Source organism: Oncorhynchus masou, chromosome 6 (assembly GCF_036934945.1).
Source record: "Oncorhynchus masou masou isolate Uvic2021 chromosome 6, UVic_Omas_1.1, whole genome shotgun sequence".
NCBI classification, from domain to species: domain Eukaryota; kingdom Metazoa; phylum Chordata; class Actinopteri; order Salmoniformes; family Salmonidae; genus Oncorhynchus; species Oncorhynchus masou.
In genome coordinates, this window is record NC_088217.1 from 10,824,525 (window position 1) to 10,847,639 (window position 23,115).

The 23,115-nt window shown below is 44.2% G+C and overlaps 1 protein-coding gene across 1 annotated transcript in view; it reads right to left on the reverse strand.

The window, feature by feature from the left end:
• podxl2 (podocalyxin-like 2) overlaps positions 1-22,909 on the reverse strand; it is a 38,051-nt gene extending 15,142 nt beyond the window's left edge. Inside the window, exon 1 of the mRNA XM_064967509.1 lies at positions 22,566-22,909. Coding sequence (XP_064823581.1) covers positions 22,566-22,596 — 31 coding nt within the window. The 5' untranslated portion in view covers positions 22,597-22,909. The remainder of the gene's footprint in view (positions 1-22,565) is intronic.
• Positions 22,910-23,115: the final 206 nt, after the last annotated feature.

The window sequence follows — 23,115 nt, forward strand, 5'->3', positions numbered from 1 at the left end:
CCCAGCCTGTCCACAGCCTAGTCTTAACCCCAACCTGTCCCCAGCCTAGTCTTAACCCCAACCTGTCCCCAGCCTAGTCTTAACCCCAACCTGTCCCCAGCCTAGTCTTAACCCCAACCTGTCCCCAGCCTAGTCTTAACCCCAACCTGTCCACAGCCTAGTCTTAACCCCAGCAGTCCACTGCCTGTCCCCAGCCTAGTCTTAACCCCAACCTGTCCACAGCCTAGTCTTAACCCCAACCTGTCCCCAGCCTAGTCTTAATCCCAACCTGTCCCCAGCCTAGTCTTAACCCCAACCTGTCCCCAGCCTAGTCTTAACCCCAACCTGTCCCCAGCCTAGTCTTAACCCCAACCTGTCCCCAGCCTAGTCTTAACCCCAACCTGACCCCAGCCTGTCCACAGCCTAGTCTTAACCCCAACCTGTCCCCAGCCTAGTCTTAACCCCAACCTGTCCCCAGCCTAGTCTTAATCCCAACCTGTCCCCAGCCTAGTCTTAACCCCAGCAGTCCACTGCCTGTCCCCAGCCTAGTCTTCACCCCAACCTGTCCACAGCCTAGTCTTAACCCCAGCAGTCCACTGCCTGTCCCCAGCCTAGTCTTAACCCCAACCTGTCCACAGCCTAGTCTTAACCCCAGCAGTCCACTGCCTGTCCCCAGCCTAGTCTTAACCCCAACCTGTCCCAGATGGCCTTTTATTTTTATTTTATTTTTTACCTTTATTTAACCAGGCAATTCAGTTATAAGAACAAATTCTTATTTTCAATGACGGATGGCTTAGTAAGGCCTAGAGCCCAACCAGCTTAGTATCAAACTCCACACTGTCTGAACACGCTTACTACACTATGGTGTCACACTGGGCTTAATCCCCTGTGTCTCTGTCACCAGGCCAGGCCCAGGTCACTGACCGCATGGCAAGAAGTGTCACCAAGAGACAAGACAGTAATACCAATCGTGGAACATAGAACCAAATATTGTGTGCGCAGGCCAGCTACCTCGATTAAGTTAACAGTCTGTTAAGAGAGACTACCAAAAGAGGTTTATTCCATATTCCCCAAATACATTTTCCATCCTAGCCGTGACTTTCTCTATGCAGAGTCAAGGAGTCACCAAGACAAGACAGAGGTTTATTCCTTCAAAACACATGTTCCATTTACCAAGCCGTGGCATTTATATGCAGAGTCACAGAGGCTTGTAGTTAGATAAGGACAAGCCAGTGGAGCTGGCAGAACTTCTGTCACATTGATTAAAACTCAAACCCATCACTGTTCTCTTCCTGGTGTGGCTCTGTCTGTCTCTGCTGGCTCTCCAAACACATCACTTGTGTGTGTGTGTGTGTGTGTGTGTGTGTGTGTGACATCACTTGTGTGTGTGTGTGTGTGTGGTACTGTATGTACCTGAAATCTTCAATCCCACCCAGCCACCAGCTAAAATTCTTCAATCCCTCCAGCCACCAGCTAAAAATCTTCAATCCCTCCAGCCACAATCTAAAAATCTTCAATCCCTCCAGCCACAAATTAAAAATATTCATTCCCTCCCAGCCACCAGCTAAAAATCTTCAATCCCTCCCAGCCACCAGCTAAAAATCTTCAATTCCTCCCAGCCACCAGCTAAAAATCTTCAATTCCTCCAGCCACCAGCTAAAAATCTTCAATCCCTCCAGCCACCAGCTAAAAATCTTCAATCCCTCCAGCCAAACTAAAAATCTTCATTCCCTCCAGCCACAAGCTAAAAATCTTCAATCCCTCCAGCCACAAACTAAAAATCTTCATTCCCTCCAGCCACAAGCTAAAATTCTTCAATCCCTCCCAGCCACCAGCTAAAAAGCTTAAATTCCTCACAGCCACCAGCTAAAAAGTTACAATCTCTCCCAGCTGCAAGCTAAAAATCTTCAATCCCTCCCAGTCACAAGCTAAAAATCTTCAATCCCTCCAGCCACAAACTAAAAATCTTCATTCCCTCCAGCCACCAGCTAAAAATCTTCAATTCCTCCCAGCCACCAGCTAAAAATCTTCAATTCCTCCAGCCACCAGCTAAAAATCTTCAATTCCTCCCAGCCACCAGCTACAAATCTTCAATTCCTCCAGCCACCAGCTAAAAATCTTCAATCCCTCCAGCCACCAGCTAAAAATCTTCAACTCCTTCCAGCCACCAGCTAAAAATCTTCAATTCCTCCCAGCCACCAGCTAAAAATCTTCAATTCCTCCAGCCACCAGCTAAAAATCTTCAATTCCTCTCAGCCACCAGCTAAAAATCTTCAATCCCTCCAGCCACCAGCTAAAAATCTTCAATCCCTCCAGCCACCAGCTAAAAATCTTCAACTCCTTCCAGCCACCAGCTAAAAATCTTCAATTCCTCCAGCCACCAGCTAAAAAGCTTCAATTCCTCCCAGCCACCAGCTAAATAGCTCCAATCTCTCCCAGCCACCAGCTAAAAAGCTCCAATCTCTCCCAGCCACCAGCTAAATAGCACCAATCTCTCCCAGCCACCAGCTAAAAAGCTCCAATCTCTCCCAGCCACCAGCTAAATAGCACCAATCTCTCCCAGCCACCAGCTAAAAAGCTCCAATCTCTCCCAGCCACCAGCTAAATAGCTCCAATCTCTCCCAGCCACCAGCTAAATAGCTCCAATCTCTCCCAGCCACCAGCTAAATAGCTCCAATCCCTCCAGCCACCAGCTAAATAGCTCCAATCTCTCCCAGCCACCAGCTAAATAGCTCCAATCTCTCCCAGCCACCAGCTAAATAGCTCCAATCCCTCCCAGCTGCAAGATAAAAAGCTTCACAGAGAAGTAAACATTTAAATCCCTTCACTGATACAGCCAGAGCGATTGTTCAGAAGCAAGTGCCTTTTCTGGGTCTCTTCCTCTCAGCAGCTAATGCATGAATAAAAGTTAGCAGAAGCGAGAAACCCTCAACCCTCCACTGGCTGACTTGCCCGTCTGCAGGGGCTAGGGGTTAGGGGCTAGGGGTTAGGGGCTAGGGGTCAGGGGCTAGGGGCTAGGGGTTAGGGGCTAGGGGTTTAAGGGATAGGGGTTTAAGGGATAGGGGTTAGGGGCTAGGGGTTTAAGGGCTAGGGGTTTGGGGCTAGGGGTAGGGGTTAGGGGTTTAAGGGCTAGGGCGTAGGGGTTAGAGGCTAGGGGTTTAAGGGCTAGGGGGTAGGGGTTAGGGGCTAGGGGTTAGGGGCTAGGGGCTAGGGGCTAGGGGCTAGGGGTTAGTGGCTAGGGGCTAGGGGTTTAAGGGCTAGGGGTTTAGGGGTACAGGAGCTAAGGGTTTAAGGGCTAGGGGTTTAAGGGCTAGGGGTTTAGGGGTACAGGAGCTAGGGGTTTAAGGGCTAGGGGTTTAGGGGTACAGGAGCTAGGGGTTTAAGGGCTGGGGGTTTAAGGGCCAGGGGTTAGGGGCTAGGGGTTAGGGGCTGGGGCTTTAAGGGCTAGGGGTTTAGGGGTACAGGAGCTAGGGGTTAGGGGCTAGGGTTTTAAGGGCTAGGGGTTTAGGGGTACACGAGCTAGGGGTTAGGGGCTAGGGGTTTAAGGGCTAGGGGTTTAGGGGTACACGGGCTAGGGGTTTAAGGGCTAAGGGTTTAGGGGTACAGGAGCTAGGGGTTAGGGGCTAGGGGTTAAAGGGCTAGGGGTTTAGGGGTACAGGAGCTAGGGGTTAGGGGCTAGGGGTTTAAGGTCTAGGGGTTTAGGGGTACAGGAGCTAGGGGTTAGGGGCTAGGGGTTTAAGGGCTAGGGGTTTAGGGGTACAGGAGCTAGGGGTTAGGGGCTAGGGGTTTAAGGGCTAGGGGTTTAGGGGTACACGGGCTAGGGGTTAGGGGCTAGGGGTTTAAGGGCTAAGGGTTTAGGGGTACAGGAGCTAGGGTTTAGGGGCTAGGGGTTTAAGGGCTAGGGGTTTAGGGGTTTAGGGGGCTAGGGGCCTATGTTGGTATCTCTGTTGGTAGGCTACATAGCATGCCTTGGTTTTCGCTCAGCGGGCTATAACACTGCTGCTGTGATCAACTGGGTTTGAACCTACGTCTCCTGAACAGTCACACCATACGGCTTGTGTTAGCCCACCGAGCTAAAGGCTAGGGCTCAGGGAGCTAACACAAGCCTTCAGGCAGGTCTCAGGCAACGTATGGCATCATGGAAACATGTTCCACTGAACCACATCCATTACACTGGGCTATTGGCCAACTATCATAGTACTGCTCTGGCTCTGTGCTCTCTAAGTTCCCACATGGCTGCGCCTGTGGCTAACCTTGGGTACCTTCCCAATGACTCCCCATTACCTACATAGTGGCTCAGGTCAAAAGAAGTGCACTATGCAGGGAACAGGGTGCCATTTGGAAAGCAGCTCTTCATCACTGAGGGGCTGACATATACAACAGTGCTGTATTCTACATTTAGCTTCAAGGACAAGACTTGAAGGTCACAGGAGAAAGACTATGGCATAGGTCCAATCAAATCAAGACTTAAATGGCGATAGCAGACACCCGATTTGCGGATGTTTTGGCAATGTTGGAGATGGAACTGCGTTGGAAGCCATCTTGCGATCATTGCCACACCCGTCCCACTCACGTTACAAGTTCAGAAGGAGAAAGTGTAGGCTGTATAGAAAATAGAAAAATCAACGAAATAATGAGGGTTTCTATCATCATAATGGAGGTGTAGATTCCATCTCACATTCCAGTGTTCCTAATGGAGGTGTAGATTCCATCTCACATTCCAGTGTTCCTAATGGAGGTGTAGATTCCATCTCACATTCCAGTGTTCCTAATGGAGGTGTAGATTCCATCTCACATTCCAGTGTTCCTAATGGAGGTGTAGATTCCATCTCACATTCCAGTGTTCCTAATGGAGGTGTAGATTCCATCTCACATTCCAGTGTTCCTAATGGAGGTGTAGATTCCATCTCACATTCCAGTGTTCCTAATGGAGGTGTAGATTACATCTCACATTCCAGTGTTCCTAATGGAGGTGTAGATTCCATCTCACATTCCAGTATTCCTAATGGAGGTGTAGATTCCATCTCACATTCCAGTGTTCCTAATGGAGGTGTAGATTACATCTCACATTCCAGTGTTCCTAATGGAGGTGTAGATTCCATCTCACATTCCAGTAATCCTAATGGAGGTGTAGATTCCATCTCACATTCCAGTGTTCCTAATGGAGGTGTAGATTCCATCTCACATTCCAGTGTTCCTAATGGAGGTGTAGATTCCATCTCACATTCCAGTGTTCCTAATAGAGGTGTAGATTACATCTCACATTCCAGTAATCCTAATGGAGGTGTAGATTCCATCTCACATTCCAGTGTTCCTAATGGAGGTGTAGATTCCATCTCACATTCCAGTGTTCCTAATGGAGGTGTAGATTCCATCTCACATTCCAGTGTTCCTAATGGAGGTGTAGATTCCATCTCACATTCCAGTGTTCCTAATGGAGGTGTAGATTCCATCTTACATTCCAGTGTTCCTAATGGAGGTGTAGATTCCATCTCACATCCCAGTGTTCCTAATGGAGGTGTAGATTCCATCTCACATTCCAGTGTTCCTAATGGAGGTGTAGATTCCATCTCACATTCCAGTGTTCCTAATGGAGGTGTAGATTCCATTTCACATTCCAGTGTTCCAACCTGTAAACCAGGCTGTATTTTGTTAATGTGACTCCCTGCAGCCAATGGCAATGTCTGCTTTAGGTATAATGCAAGGAGCCACTTGTGGATTTGACAGTTCTAATGCAGTTCCATCTCAGACACTCCAAAACAACCACTATGACCATGTTTCTGGAGTTTTACCACTCACAAAACTTTACTTTCAATGTAATTTCATTGACCAATATGTGATGTGAATGGACACTACTAACCTCACATGTAGTTAACTCATACACGCCCAATGCACATAAACAACAGCAACAAGAACAGCATCAATGATAGTCATTGTGGATTAAATCAAATTGATACTCTTGATAATTGTTTCTTTACTTGGAACAGGATTTTAGGATGATCCCTGAGTGATTGTGCAAAATCTTTTGCTTCTTCAGTTGATCCAATCCCCCTAAATCTCCCTGTTTGAGACAGATTCCCTCTAAATCTCTCTCTGTTGGAGTCAGATTCCCTCTAAATCTCCCTGTTGGAGTCAGATTCCCTCTGTTCACTGGATCAGATAGCAGCCAATTTTTTGTTTGTTTTATTTAACCTTTATTTAACGAGGCAAGTCGGTTACGAACAAATTCTTATTTATAATGAGGCCCTACCCCAGCCAAACCCTGACGACGCTGGGCCAATTGTGCGCCGCCCTATGGGACTCCCAATCACAGCTGGTTGTGATGCAGCTTGGATTCAAACCAGGATGTCTGTAGTGACGCCTCAAACACTGAGATGGAGTGCCTTAGACCGCTGCGCCACTCAGGAGCTGCAGCGAGTTGCAGGGTATTCATGTGGAGTGTCAAATCAAATCAAACTTACAGCAGGTATAAAGGTTGTGCGCTAGCTCCCTCAACATTACAGTACAGTAGTCACCATTACAGTAGTCAACATTACAGTTGTAGTCAACATTACAATAGTCAACATTACAGTACAGTCATTAACATTACAGTACATTAGTCAACATTACAGTAGTAGTCAACATTACAGTACAGTCATCAACATTACAGTATATTAATCAACATTACAGTAGTAGTCAACATTACAGTAGTCAACATTACAATAGTCAACATTGCAGTACAGTCATCAACATTACAGTACAGTAGTCAACATTACAGCACAGTAGTCAACATTACAGTAGTCAACATTACAGCACAGTAGTCAACATTACAGTAGTCAACATTACAGTACAGTCGTCAACATTACAGTACAGTAGTCAACATTACAGCACAGTAGTCAACATTACAGTAGTCAACATTACAGTACAGTCGTCAACATTACAGTACATTAGTCAACATTACAGTAGTCAACATTACAGCACAGTAGTCAACATTACAGTCGTCAACATTACAGTACAGTCGTCAACATTACAGTACAGTCGTCAACATTACAGTACATTAGTCAACATTACAGTAGTCAACATTACAGTACAGTAGTCAACATTACAGTACAGTCATCAGCATTACAGTACAGTAGTCAACATTACAGTAGTCAACATTACAGTAGTCGACATTACAGTAGTCAACATTACAGTACAGTAGTCAACATTACAGTAGTCAACATTACAATAGTCAACATTACAGTACAGTAGGTAACATTACAGTAGTCAACATTACAGTAGTCAACATTACAGTACAGTAGTCAACATTACAGTAGTCAACATTACAGTAGTCAACATTACAGTAGGCTACAATAATCCATCAATAATCAAGTGTTAAATAAAAAATGACAATTAGTCAAATAAGTATGAAGTACAAGCGTTACAGTTGCTCCAATCTCTCCCAGCCACCAGCTAAATAGCTCCAATCCCTCCCAGCTGCAAGATAAAAAGCTTCACAGAGAAGTAAACATTTAAATCCCTTCACTGATACAGCCAGAGCGATTGTTCAGAAGCAAGTGCCTTTTCTGGGTCTCTTCCTCTCAGCAGCTAATGCATGAATAAAAGTTAGCAGAAGCGAGAAACCCTCAACCCTCCACTGGCTGACTTGCCCGTCTGCAGGGGCTAGGGGTTAGGGGCTAGGGGTTAGGGGCTAGGGGTCAGGGGCTAGGGGCTAGGGGTTAGGGGCTAGGGGTTTAAGGGATAGGGGTTTAAGGGATAGGGGTTAGGGGCTAGGGGTTTAAGGGCTAGGGGTTTGGGGCTAGGGGTTGGGGTTAGGGGTTTAAGGGCTAGGGCGTAGGGGTTAGAGGCTAGGGGTTTAAGGGCTAGGGGGTAGGGGTTAGGGGCTAGGGGTTAGGGGCTAGGGGCTAGGGGCTAGGGGCTAGGGGTTAGTGGCTAGGGGCTAGGGGTTTAAGGGCTAGGGGTTTAGGGGTACAGGAGCTAAGGGTTTAAGGGCTAGGGGTTTAAGGGCTAGGGGTTTAGGGGTACAGGAGCTAGGGGTTTAAGGGCTAGGGGTTTAAGGGCTAGGGGTTTAGGGGTACAGGAGCTAGGGGTTTAAGGGCTGGGGGTTTAAGGGCCAGGGGTTAGGGGCTAGGGGTTAGGGGCTGGGGCTTTAAGGGCTAGGGGTTTAGGGGTACAGGAGCTAGGGGTTAGGGGCTAGGGTTTTAAGGGCTAGGGGTTTAGGGGTACACGAGCTAGGGGTTAGGGGCTAGGGGTTTAAGGGCTAGGGGTTTAGGGGTACACGGGCTAGGGGTTTAAGGGCTAAGGGTTTAGGGGTACAGGAGCTAGGGGTTAGGGGCTAGGGGTTAAAGGGCTAGGGGTTTAGGGGTACAGGAGCTAGGGGTTAGGGGCTAGGGGTTTAAGGTCTAGGGGTTTAGGGGTACAGGAGCTAGGGGTTAGGGGCTAGGGGTTTAAGGGCTAGGGGTTTAGGGGTACAGGAGCTAGGGGTTAGGGGCTAGGGGTTTAAGGGCTAGGGGTTTAGGGGTACACGGGCTAGGGGTTAGGGGCTAGGGGTTTAAGGGCTAAGGGTTTAGGGGTACAGGAGCTAGGGTTTAGGGGCTAGGGGTTTAAGGGCTAGGGGTTTAGGGGTTTAGGGGCTAGGGGCCTATGTTGGTATCTCTGTTGGTAGGCTACATAGCATGCCTTGGTTTTCGCTCAGCGGGCTATAACACTGCTGCTGTGATCAACTGGGTTTGAACCTACGTCTCCTGAACAGTCACACCATACGGCTTGTGTTAGCCCACCGAGCTAAAGGCTAGGGCTCAGGGAGCTAACACAAGCCTTCAGGCAGGTCTCAGGCAACGTATGGCATCATGGAAACATGTTCCACTGAACCACATCCATTACACTGGGCTATTGGCCAACTATCATAGTACTGCTCTGGCTCTGTGCTCTCTAAGTTCCCACATGGCTGCGCCTGTGGCTAACCTTGGGTACCTTCCCAATGACTCCCCATTACCTACATAGTGGCTCAGGTCAAAAGAAGTGCACTATGCAGGGAACAGGGTGCCATTTGGAAAGCAGCTCTTCATCACTGAGGGGCTGACATATACAACAGTGCTGTATTCTACATTTAGCTTCAAGGACAAGACTTGAAGGTCACAGGAGAAAGACTATGGCATAGGTCCAATCAAATCAAGACTTAAATGGCGATAGCAGACACCCGATTTGCGGATGTTTTGGCAATGTTGGAGATGGAACTGCGTTGGAAGCCATCTTGCGATCATTGCCACACCCGTCCCACTCACGTTACAAGTTCAGAAGGAGAAAGTGTAGGCTGTATAGAAAATAGAAAAATCAACGAAATAATGAGGGTTTCTATCATCATAATGGAGGTGTAGATTCCATCTCACATTCCAGTGTTCCTAATGGAGGTGTAGATTCCATCTCACATTCCAGTGTTCCTAATGGAGGTGTAGATTCCATCTCACATTCCAGTGTTCCTAATGGAGGTGTAGATTCCATCTCACATTCCAGTGTTCCTAATGGAGGTGTAGATTCCATCTCACATTCCAGTGTTCCTAATGGAGGTGTAGATTCCATCTCACATTCCAGTGTTCCTAATGGAGGTGTAGATTCCATCTCACATTCCAGTGTTCCTAATGGAGGTGTAGATTACATCTCACATTCCAGTGTTCCTAATGGAGGTGTAGATTCCATCTCACATTCCAGTATTCCTAATGGAGGTGTAGATTCCATCTCACATTCCAGTGTTCCTAATGGAGGTGTAGATTACATCTCACATTCCAGTGTTCCTAATGGAGGTGTAGATTCCATCTCACATTCCAGTAATCCTAATGGAGGTGTAGATTCCATCTCACATTCCAGTGTTCCTAATGGAGGTGTAGATTCCATCTCACATTCCAGTGTTCCTAATGGAGGTGTAGATTCCATCTCACATTCCAGTGTTCCTAATAGAGGTGTAGATTACATCTCACATTCCAGTAATCCTAATGGAGGTGTAGATTCCATCTCACATTCCAGTGTTCCTAATGGAGGTGTAGATTCCATCTTACATTCCAGTGTTCCTAATGGAGGTGTAGATTCCATCTCACATCCCAGTGTTCCTAATGGAGGTGTAGATTCCATCTCACATTCCAGTGTTCCTAATGGAGGTGTAGATTCCATCTCACATTCCAGTGTTCCTAATGGAGGTGTAGATTCCATTTCACATTCCAGTGTTCCAACCTGTAAACCAGGCTGTATTTTGTTAATGTGACTCCCTGCAGCCAATGGCAATGTCTGCTTTAGGTATAATGCAAGGAGCCACTTGTGGATTTGACAGTTCTAATGCAGTTCCATCTCAGACACTCCAAAACAACCACTATGACCATGTTTCTGGAGTTTTACCACTCACAGAACTTTACTTTCAATGTAATTTCATTGACCAATATGTGATGTGAATGGACACTACTAACCTCACATGTAGTTAACTCATACACGCCCAATGCACATAAACAACAGCAACAAGAACAGCATCAATGATAGTCATTGTGGATTAAATCAAATTGATACTCTTGATAATTGTTTCTTTACTTGGAACAGGATTTTAGGATGATCCCTGAGTGATTGTGCAAAATCTTTTGCTTCTTCAGTTGATCCAATCCCCCTAAATCTCCCTGTTTGAGACAGATTCCCTCTAAATCTCTCTCTGTTGGAGTCAGATTCCCTCTAAATCTCCCTGTTGGAGTCAGATTCCCTCTGTTCACTGGATCAGATAGCAGCCAATTTTTTGTTTGTTTTATTTAACCTTTATTTAACGAGGCAAGTCGGTTACGAACAAATTCTTATTTATAATGAGGCCCTACCCCAGCCAAACCCTGACGACGCTGGGCCAATTGTGCGCCGCCCTATGGGACTCCCAATCACAGCTGGTTGTGATGCAGCTTGGATTCAAACCAGGATGTCTGTAGTGACGCCTCAAACACTGAGATGGAGTGCCTTAGACCGCTGCGCCACTCAGGAGCTGCAGCGAGTTGCAGGGTATTCATGGAGTGTCAAATCAAATCAAACTTACAGCAGGTATAAAGGTTGTGCGCTAGCTCCCTCAACATTACAGTACAGTAGTCACCATTACAGTAGTCAACATTACAGTTGTAGTCAACATTACAATAGTCAACATTACAGTACAGTCATTAACATTACAGTACATTAGTCAACATTACAGTAGTAGTCAACATTACAGTACAGTCATCAACATTACAGTATATTAATCAACATTACAGTAGTAGTCAACATTACAGTAGTCAACATTACAATAGTCAACATTGCAGTACAGTCATCAACATTACAGTACAGTAGTCAACATTACAGCACAGTAGTCAACATTACAGTAGTCAACATTACAGCACAGTAGTCAACATTACAGTAGTCAACATTACAGTACAGTCGTCAACATTACAGTACAGTAGTCAACATTACAGCACAGTAGTCAACATTACAGTAGTCAACATTACAGTACAGTCGTCAACATTACAGTACATTAGTCAACATTACAGTAGTCAACATTACAGCACAGTAGTCAACATTACAGTCGTCAACATTACAGTACAGTCGTCAACATTACAGTACAGTCGTCAACATTACAGTACATTAGTCAACATTACAGTAGTCAACATTACAGTACAGTAGTCAACATTACAGTACAGTCATCAGCATTACAGTACAGTAGTCAACATTACAGTAGTCAACATTACAGTAGTCGACATTACAGTAGTCAACATTACAGTACAGTAGTCAACATTACAGTAGTCAACATTACAATAGTCAACATTACAGTACAGTAGGTAACATTACAGTAGTCAACATTACAGTAGTCAACATTACAGTACAGTAGTCAACATTACAGTAGTCAACATTACAGTAGTCAACATTACAGTAGGCTACAATAATCCATCAATAATCAAGTGTTAAATAAAAAATGACAATTAGTCAAATAAGTATGAAGTACAAGCGTTACAGTAGTGATGATCAGGATAGATTGTCATTGACTCCTCTCTGCTCTCCCGATGATCTCTGTAATGACCAATGTTGTTAACCATCTGGAAGTGAACTGTAATCCTTCACTTTTTGGACTGTTCTCACAACCAGTGTCCCCACACTGCAAGGGCATCCTTCACATGTGCAATCGCTGCCCTGCACCCCACAGGACATTGATGTTGTGTGTGATTCTTCATCTTTAGTTGAAGGCCACACACGTCTTCGTGAGTGTGTGTGGTGAGTTTGTGTGCCTGTGCCTGTGTGCGTGTGTGTGTGTGTGTGTGTGTGTGTGTGTGTGTGATTCTTCATCTTTAGTTGAAGGCCACACACGTCTTCGTGAGTGTGTGTGGTGAGTTTGTGTGCCTGTGCCTGTGTGCGTGTGCATGTGTGTGTGTGTGTGTGTGAATGACATGTAGTAGACTGACACAGGTTTCAGCTACTTTGCTATCTGCATTACAGGATTTTCATAGGCGTCTTCCCATCATGGTGATCAATAGCATGATAAATGACTATTCTCTGCTCGCAATAGTTTCCAGGATCCTGCTGTCTGCTGTAGGTGCACTCACAATCACTGCACTGCATTGGACACCCTTCATACAGATATATTCAATATCTCCCTATCCCAGTCTGCTGTCCCCACATGCTTCAAGATGGCCACTATTGTCCCTGAACCTAAGAAAGCAAAGGTAATTGAACTAAATGACTATTGCCGCGTAGCACTCACCTCTGTCATCATGAAGTGTTTTGAGAGACTAGTCAAGGATCATATCACCTCCACCTTAACTGACACCCTAGACTCACTTCAATTTGCTTACCGCCCCAATAGATCCACAGACGATGCAATGGCCACCATACTGAACACTGCCCTGTTCTATCTGGACAAGAGGCATACCTATGTAAGAATGCTGTTCATTGACTATAGCTCAGCATTCAACACCATAGTACCCTCCAATCTCATCATCAAGCTCGAGGCCCTGGGTCTGAACCCTGCCCTGTGCAACTGGGTCCTGGATTTCCTGACGGGTCACCCCCAGGTGGTGAAGGTAGAAAACAACACCTCCTCTTCGCTGATCCTCAACACTGGGGCCCCACAAGGGTGTGTGCTCAGCCCCCTCCTGTACTCCCTGTTCACCCCATGACTGTGTGGCCATGCACGCCTCCAACTCAATCATCAAGTTTGCAGACGACACAACAGTAGTAGGCTTGATTACCAACAACAATGACACAGCCTACATTGAGGAGGTGAGGGCTCTGGGAGTGTGGTGCCAGAAAAATAACCTCTCACTCAACGTCAACAAAACTAAGGAGTGAATAAATTTGGCTTAACACCTAAAATCCTCACAAACTTTTACAGATGGACAATCGAGAGCATTCTGCCAGGCTGTATCACCGGTTGGTATGGCAACTGCATCAACAACCCATCACCTGGGGCAAACTTTCTACCCTCCAGGACACCTACAGCACCCAATGCCACAGGAAGGCCAAGAAAATCATCAAGGACCATAACCACCCGAGCCACTGCCTGTTCACCCTGCTATCATCCAGAAGGCGAGGTCAGTACAGGTGCATCGAAGCTGGGACCGAGAGAATGAAAAACAGCTTCTATCTCAAGGCCATCAGACTGTTAAACAGCCATCACTAGCACATCAGAGGCGGCTGCCTATAGACATAGATTAGGAATCACTGGCCACTTTATGGAAATGAAACACTAGCCACTTTAATAATGTATCTGTATCTGCATTACTCATCTCAAATGTGTAAACTGTACTCTATGCTATTCTACGGTATCTTAGTCACTTTAATGGTTTGTAAATATTGCATCACCCATCTCATATGTATATACTGTATTCTATACTATGCCACTGTATCTTAAAACTCAAACTAAATGCATGCTCTTCAACCAATTGCTGCCCGCACCTGCCCGCCCGACTAGCATCACTACTCTGGACGGTTCCGACTCTGAATTTGTGGGCAACTACAAATACCTAGGTGTCTGGTTAGACTGTAAACTCTTCTTCCAGACTCACATTAAACATCTCCAATCCAAAATTAAAACTACGATTGTCTTCCTATTTCGCAACAAATCCTCCTTCACTTATGCTGCCAAACATACCCTCGTAAAACTGACTCTACTACCGATTCTTGACTTCGGCGATTTCATTTACAAAATTGCCTCCAACACTCTACTCAGCAAATTGGACGTAGTCTATCACAGTGATCTCCGTTTTGCCACCAAAGCCCCATATACTACCCACCACTACGACCTGTATGCTCTTGTTAGCTGGCCCTCGCTAAATATTTGTCGCCAAACCCACTGGCTCCAGGTCATCTATAAGTCTTTGCTAGGTAAAGCCCCGCCTTATCTATTCTTGTTAGAGCCAGTTTGCGCTGTTCTGTGAACGGAGTAGTACACAGCGTTGTACGAGATCTTCAGTTTCTTGGCAATTTCTCACATGGAATAGCCTTCATTTCTCACATGGAATAGCCTTCATTTCTCAGAACAAGTATAGACTGACGAGTTTCAGAAGATAGGTCTTTGTTTCAGGCCTTTTTGAGCTTGTAATCGAACCCACAAATGCTGATGCTCCAGATACTCAACTAGTCTAAGGGACAGTTGTATTACTTCTTTAATCAGAACAACAGTTTTTAGCTGTGCTAACATAATTGCAAAAGGGTTTTCTAATGATCAATTAAACTTTCAAACATATAAACTTGGATTAGCTAACACAACATACCATTGGAACACAGGAGTGATGATTGCTGATAATGGGCCTCTGTACGCCTATGTAGATATTCCCATTAAAAATTAGATGTTTACAGCTACTTTAGTCATTTACAACATTAACAATGTCTACACTGTATATCTGATCAATTTTATGTTGTTTAATTTAAAAAACAAGGACATATCTAAGTGACCCCAAACTTTTGAACGGTAGTGTACATTATTAATCCATTCCTTACTTATATTTGTGTGTATTGAGTATATGTTGTGAAACTGTTAAGATATTTATTACTTGTTAGATATTACTGCACTGTCGGAGACAGAAACACAAGCATTTCACGACACCCGCAATAACATCTGCTCAACGCGTGTATGTGACCAACAAAGTTCTATTTGATTTGATAATCCTTTACAATCACTGCATCACAGTGGACATCGTTCATATCCTTTACAATCACTGCATCACAGTGGACATCCTTCATATCCTTTACAATCACTGCATCACAGTGGACATCGTTCATATCCTTTACAATCACTGCATCACAGTGGACATCCTTCATATCCTTTACAATCACTGCATCACAGTGGACATCCTTCATATCCTTTACAATCACTGCATCACAGTGGACATCGTTCATATCCTTTACAATCACTGCATCACAGTGGACAGCCTTCATATCCTTTACAATCACTGCATCACAGTGGACAGCCTTCATATCCTTTACAATCACTGCATCACAGTGGACATCGTTCATATCCTTTACAATCACTGCATCACAGTGGACAGCCTTCATATCCTTTACAATCACTGAATCACAGTGGACATCGTTCATATCCTTTACAATCACTGCATCACAGTGGACATCGTTCATATCCTTTACAATCACTGCATCACAGTGGACATCGTTCATATCCTTTACAATCACTGCATCACAGTGGACAGCCTTCATATCCTTTACAATCACTGCATCACAGTGGACAGCCTTCATATCCTTTACAATCACTGCATCACAGTGGACATCCTTCATATCCTTTACAATCACTGCATCACAGTGGACATCGTTCATATCCTTTACAATCACTGCATCACAGTGGACAGCCTTCATATCCTTTACAAGGATGAAGTAGTGAAACCACACGGTCAGTGTCAGTGTACATGTGAATGGTTCGGGTCGTTATACTACCAACTGTTATCTCCATCATTAATCAATCAGTTATCTGTCCTACAATGTGCATTCATAATGCATTACTATTCTACCTGCTCTGCATGGGTTCCAGGATGCTGGGTGCTTGCTGTAGGAGGACTGCTGGGCTGCAGACAGACAGAGGCTGACTTTGCAGCACTGCGTAGGCTGCCTGGTAGCTTTAACTGTGGGTAGTAGTACGATTTATAGTCCCTGGTCTCTTGGCATGGCTGCCAGCAGTGCACATTGTTCACAGCAGAAAACTGTGAGTTGCAGGGAAATTGGACAGAGACTCATACACAAAGGTTTATATGAGTCTGACTCAGGATAGGTCAGATATGAGTCTGACTCAGGATAGGTCAGATATGAGTCTGACTCAGGATAGGTCAGATATGAGTCTGACTCAGGATAGGTCAGATATGAGTCTGACTCAGGATAGGTCAGATATGAGTCTGACTCAGGATAGGTCAGATATGAGTCTGACTCAGGATAGGTCAGATATGAGTCTGACTCAGGATAGGTCTGTCTGACTTAGGATAGGTGTGATATCTGTCTGACTCAGGATAGGTGTGATATCTGTCTGACTCGGGATAGGTGTGATATCTGTCTGACTCGGGATAGGTGTGATATCTGTCTGACTCGGGATAGGTGTGATATCTGTCTGACTCGGGATAGATGTGATATCTGTCTGACTCGGGATAGGTGTGATATCTGTCTGACTCGGGATAGGTGTGATATCTGTCTGACTCGGGATAGGTGTGATATCTGTCTGACTCGGGATAGGTGTGATATCTGTCTGACTCGGGATAGGTGTGATATCTGTCTGACTCGGGATAGGTGTGATATCTGTCTGACTCGGGATAGGTGTGATATCTGTCTGACTCGGGATAGGTGTGATATCTGTCTGACTCGGGATAGGTGTGATATCTGTCTGACTCGGGATAGGTGTGATATCTGTCTGACTCGGGATAGATGTGATATCTGTCTGACTCGGGATAGGTGTGATATCTGTCTGACTCGGGATAGGTGTGATATCTGTCTGACTCAGGATAGGTGTGATATCTGTCTGACTCGGGATAGGTGTGATATCTGTCTGACTCGGGATAGGTGTGATATCTGTCTGACTCAGGATAGGTGTGATATCTGTCTGACTCAGGATAGGTGTGATATCTGTCTGACTCAGGATAGGTGTGATATCTGTCTGACTCAGGATAGGTGTGATATCTGTCTGACTCAGGATAGGTGTGATATCTGTCTGACTCGGGATAGGTGTGATATCTGTCTGGATGTCAGAGGTAGAAGAGAACCCTATCCTGGTTCCTTCTGAATCAGTCAGTAAAATACAGTATGGAGAAGCATAAACAGCTACACATCTCTGTCAGCATAGTAAATAGCCATGTAATAAGGCTTAATATCTGTCAGCATAGTAAATAACCATGTAATAAGGCTTAATATCTCTGTCAGCATAGTAAATAGCCATGTAATAAGGCTTAATATTTGTCAGCATAGTAAATAACCATGTAATAAGGCTTAATATCTCTGTCAGCATAGTAAATAGCCATGTAATAAGGCTTAATATTTGTCAGCATAGTAAATAGCCATGTAATAAGGCTTAATATTTGTCAGCATAGTAAATAACCATGTAATAAGGCTTAATATTTGTCAGCATAGTAAATAACCATGTAATAAGGCTTAATATCTGTCAGCATAGTAAATAACCATGTAATAAGGCTTAATATCTATCAGCATAGTAAATAGCCATGTAATAAGGCTTAATATCTGTCAGCATAGTAAATAACCATGTAATAAGGCTTATTAATATCTGTCAGCATAGTAAATAGCCATGTAATAAGGCTTAATATCTGTCAGCATAGTAAATAGCCATGTAATAAGGCTTAATATCTGTCAGCATAGTAAATAGCCATGTAATAAGGCTTAATATCTCTGTCAGCATAGTAAATAACCATGTAATAAGGCTTAATATTTGTCAGCATAGTAAATAACCATGTAATAAGGCTTAATATCTATGTCAGCATAGTAAATAGCCATGTAATAAGGCTTAATATCTGTCAGCATAGTAAATAACCATGTAATAAGGCTTAATATCTGTCAGCATAGTAAATAACCATGTAATAAGGCTTAATATTTGTCAGCATAGTAAATAGCCATGTAATAAGGCTTAATATCTGTCAGCATAGTAAATAACCATGTAATAAGGCTTAATATCTCTGTCCCTCCATAGCCAGCTTCTTGTATAAAAGTAGCATTCAGTCAAGGTGATTTCCATTTGGGGGAACATCGGCGTTACAGTATTTTGGATATTGAATCATTCCTCATGTTGTGAGCCAGTCAGCCTGTCAGCTAACTAGTCAGCTAGCCAGCCAGTCAGCCAGCCAGCAAGCCAACTAGTCAGCTAGCCAGTCAGCCAGCCAGCCAGCCAGCCAACTAGTCAGCTAGCCAGCCAGTCAGCCAACCAGCCAGCCAACTAGTCAGCTAGCCAGCCAGTCAGCCAACCAACCAGTTAGCCAGTCAGCCAGTCAGCCAGCCAGCCAGCCAGCCAGCAAGCCAACTAGTCAGCTAGCCAGTCAGCCAGCCAGCCAGTCAGCCAGCCAGCCAGCCAACTAGTCAGCTAGCCAGCCAGTCAGCAAACCAACTAGTCAGCTAGCCAGCCAGTCAGCAAACCAACTAGTCAGCTAGCCAGCCAACCAACCAGTTAGCCAGTCAGCCAGTCAGCCAGCCAGCCAGTCAGCCAGCCAGTGCAGACGAAGGCAATGTGTTGAGGTAAACGCATATCACAGAGCTGGTGAAGCGAGGGAGTTGGAGAGATAGAGGACTAAACTGTACAGAAGTGCTGTCCTTGTTTTGTCTGGGCCTGTGCTAGAACCCAAATGTATTCTACAGTATGTCACAGCACTGGACCACTAAAACAACGAGGTAATATCAGTCATAGAGAACAACGGGTTGATATCAGTCATAGAGAACAACGAGGTAATATCAGTCATAGAGAACAACGGGGTGATATCAGTCATAGAGAACAACGGGGTGATATCAGTCATAGAGAACAATGAGGTAATATCAGTCATAGAGAACAACGGGGTGATATCAGTCAGAGAGAACAACGGGGTGATATCAGTCATAGAGAACAACGGGGTGATATCAGTCAGAGAGAACAACGGGGTGATATCAGTCAGAGAGAACAACGGGGTGATATCAAGTCATAGAAATGACTTAAATGTAAATGTAAATAGAGAACAACGAGGTGATATCAGTCATAGAGAACAACGGGGTGATATCAGTCAGAGAGAACAACGGGGTGATATCAGTCATAGAGAACAACGAGGTGATATCAGTCATAGAGAACAACGGGGTGATATCAGTCAGAGAGAACAACGGGGTGATATCAGTCATAGAGAACAACGGGGTGATATCAGTCATAGAGAACAATGGGGTGATATCAGTCAGAGAGAACAACGGGGTGATATCAGTCATAGAGAACAACGAGGTGATATCAGTCATAGAGAACAACGAGGTGATATCAGTCATAGAGAACAACGGGGTGATATCAGTCATAGAGAACAACGAGGTAATATCAGTCATAGAGAACAACGGGGTGATATCAGTCATAGAGAACAACGGGGTGATATCAGTCAGAGAGAACAACGGGGTGATATCAGTCAGAGAGAACAACGGGGTGATATCAGTCATAGAGAACAACGGGGTGATATCAGTCAGAGAGAACAACGGGGTGATATCAGTCATAGAGAACAACGGGGTGATATCAGTCATAGAGAACAACGGGGTGATATCAGTCAGAGAGAACAACGGGGTGATATCAGTCAGAGAGAACAACGGGGTGATATCAGTCATAGAGAACAACGAGGTGATATCAGTCATAGAGAACAACGGGGTAATATCAGTCATAGAGAACAATGAGGTAATATCAGTCATAGAGAACAACGGGGTGATATCAGTCAGAGAGAACAACGGGGTGATATCAGTCATAGAGAACAACGGGGTGATATCAGTCAGAGAGAACAACGGGGTGATATCAGTCATAGAGAACAACGGGGTGATATCAGTCATAGAGAACAACGGGGTGATATCAGTCAGAGAGAACAACGGGGTGATATCAGTCATAGAGAACAACGAGGTGATATCAGTCAGAGAACAACGAGGTAATATCAGTCATATTCTCGTTGGCTATTATGAGAATACGAGAGGCAATAATACAAACTATGAAAACTATGAAATTATTCAACTGGATCTGGTGAAGGGATGTTACTTGGTCCCAGATCTGTCGCTGGCATGCCATGACTGTTTACAATGTCTCAAGCAATACATGCCAGATGCCCAACACATTTACATGGTTGGGTGGATTACTTCCCCTTTAAGAGGCATTAGAAGAAGACAAAAAAGGATCCATGAAATGCATTTGGTGTGTCATCATAGTGGTCTCTGATTGGTGGTCATCATTTTGGTGTGTCATCATAGTGGTCTCTGATTGGTGGTCATCATTTGGTTTGTCATCATAGTGCTCTCTGTCTTTTTTCACAGCTGAATTGAAAGTCATTGAAAGAAACAGAAAAGGTGTCATAATGTATTTATTTCGCAAAAATCCTTTCTGAATTGTTTTATTATTTTAATTTTGTCATCAGATTACACGCAGCTGTAATCAGTTACTTGCCAAACCTGCACTATTAGACTTGTTAAAGGCTAAGCCATTTATCTGAGGGAAACATGTGAAGATAATTTGTCTGCTCTATATTAGTTGGCTCATCTCCAACCAGGTTTGACTGTACTCATTAATTATGTCTGATGCATTGACCAGGCTGCAAGAGCATAGCCACAATATCAGAATGAATAGCCCTCTCTTGACCTAGACTAGTCTCTAGCACTTCCTTCATCAACATTAAAGATTGCATTCCAGTTGTCTACAGACATGCTTCATTCACAGTTTTGAACAGTAACCATTATACCAAAATGTTTAAACCAACACCGTATTTGATAGGCATACATATGAAGCGTGTGATGATTCTAAATTATAATCTAAAGATTGTCATGGTTCTAGATTAACATTTGAAGCATGTTTAAATTTCTTTGTTATTTTTTTTTTTACTTGGTCAAGTTAGTTAAAGAACAAATTCTTAGTTACAATGACTGCCTACCGCGGCCAAACCCTAAACCGGACAAAGCTGGGTCAATTGTGCGCCGCTCAATCACGGCTGTTTGTGATACAGCCTGGAATCGAACCAGGGTCTGTAGTGAGGCCTCTAGCACTGAGATGCAGTGCCTTAGACTGCTGCGCCTCTCAGGAGCCCATGGTTCTAGATGATCATATGAAGCGTGTCCTGATTCTAGATGATCATCTGAAGCGTGTCCTGATTCTAGATTACAATCTGAAGCGTGTCATGATTCTAGAGGACCATATGAAGCGTGTCACGATTCTAGATGATCATATGAAGCGTGTCATGATTCTAGATGATCATCTGAAGCGTGTCCTGATTCTAGATTACAATCTGAAGCGTGTCATGATTCTAGATGATCATATGAAGCGTGTCACGATTCTAGATGATCATCTGAAGCGTGTCCTGATTCTAGATTACAATCTGAAGCGTGTCATGATTCTAGATGATCATATGAAGCGTGTCACGATTCTAGATGATCATCTGAAGCGTGTCCTGATTCTAGATTACAATCTGAAGCGTGTCATGATTCTAAATGATCATTTGAAGCGTGTCATGATTCTAGAGGATCATCTGAAGCGTGTCCTGATTCTAGATTACAATCTGAAGCGGGTCATGATTCTAGATGATCATATGAAGCGTGTCATGATCATAGATTACAATCTGAAGCGTGTCATGATTCTAGATGATCATATGAAGCGTGTCATGATTCTAGAGGATCATATGAAGCGTGTCATGATTCTAGAGGATCATATGAAGCGTGTCCTGATTCTAGATTACAATCTGAAGCGTGTCATGATTCTAGATGATCATATGAAGCGTGTCATGATCATAGATTACAATCTGAAGCGTGTCATGATTCTAGAGGATCATATGAAGCGTGTCATGATTCTAGAGGATCATATGAAGCGTGTCATGATTCTAGATTATGAAAAAGTTAAAGAACTAAATTCAAATTACGACTATTTAATGTTGTTAGAACATTATTGTAAATTCACTAAAATGACACTTCTCTTACTTGGACAGATTTAGGTTTCAAATTCAAACACAGGTCTTCTTGAATTCACTCTATTGCAGCCATCAGTGCACTTCTAATGAACCTCACGTTCAACAAAGCAGTTTGTTGCCAATGATAGATTGAGCCTACATAGATTTTTCTTTCCTTCCATACATGCAGGCCTCTTGGGCATTAGAATGATGTTGACAGTTTTATGCGTCTGTGGATATTGCTTTGGAAAATACGGTAGCAAGCCTTATGATCACTATAAATCCTATACGGCAGGGTTTATTATGGCTTCTGTTGATAATCCACAGTCATCGTCATGTGAGAATAAACAATTGCAATGATAATTGAAACGATAGATTCATTCATAATCTTGTATCAGACAATGTTTCAACAACCAAATGCAACAAATGGAAGAGTAGACTAAATCGACCGCGTATCCAATCATGCGACACTGAAATAGCGGCGCGGAACTGCCATAATAAAAAAAACATACTTACCGAATATACGCGTGCGATGCAGGCCTGCCATAACGGCAGCATAAACACTTCTAAAATGTTTAAATTGAGATGTTTGATTTGTTGTTTTTCAGCTGCGGTAGCGGACAGATGGGAGACACGTCATCGCAAATAGTCTGGCTGGTTAGGACGTAAGGACCACTAGGCGTGATAAACGGCTGAACTTGGATGCGCCGGCGCCGGTTCACGATTATCTGCAACTGAGCGCTGTGGATGCGTGGAGACAAGTTTGCTGTGACAGACGCTGCGACCACTGAGTTTCTAATCCCAGAGGCGCAACATCGCGAGACTTCCGGGAACGTTTACAAGGGAGACCAGACCAAGCAGACCAGGCCGGGGTTTGGGAAGTCAATGAGGGAGGTGGTATAATAAGCATTAGTATTACAACTAGGTTTCCATCCAATTGGCGACAGATTTTCATACGAATATTAAACAATTTGCATAAAGAAAATGCGTTTGCATGTACTGAATAAAAATATAAAGTTTAATGTGTTTCCGTCACATTTTCAACTATACCGATAGTGTTATCAAT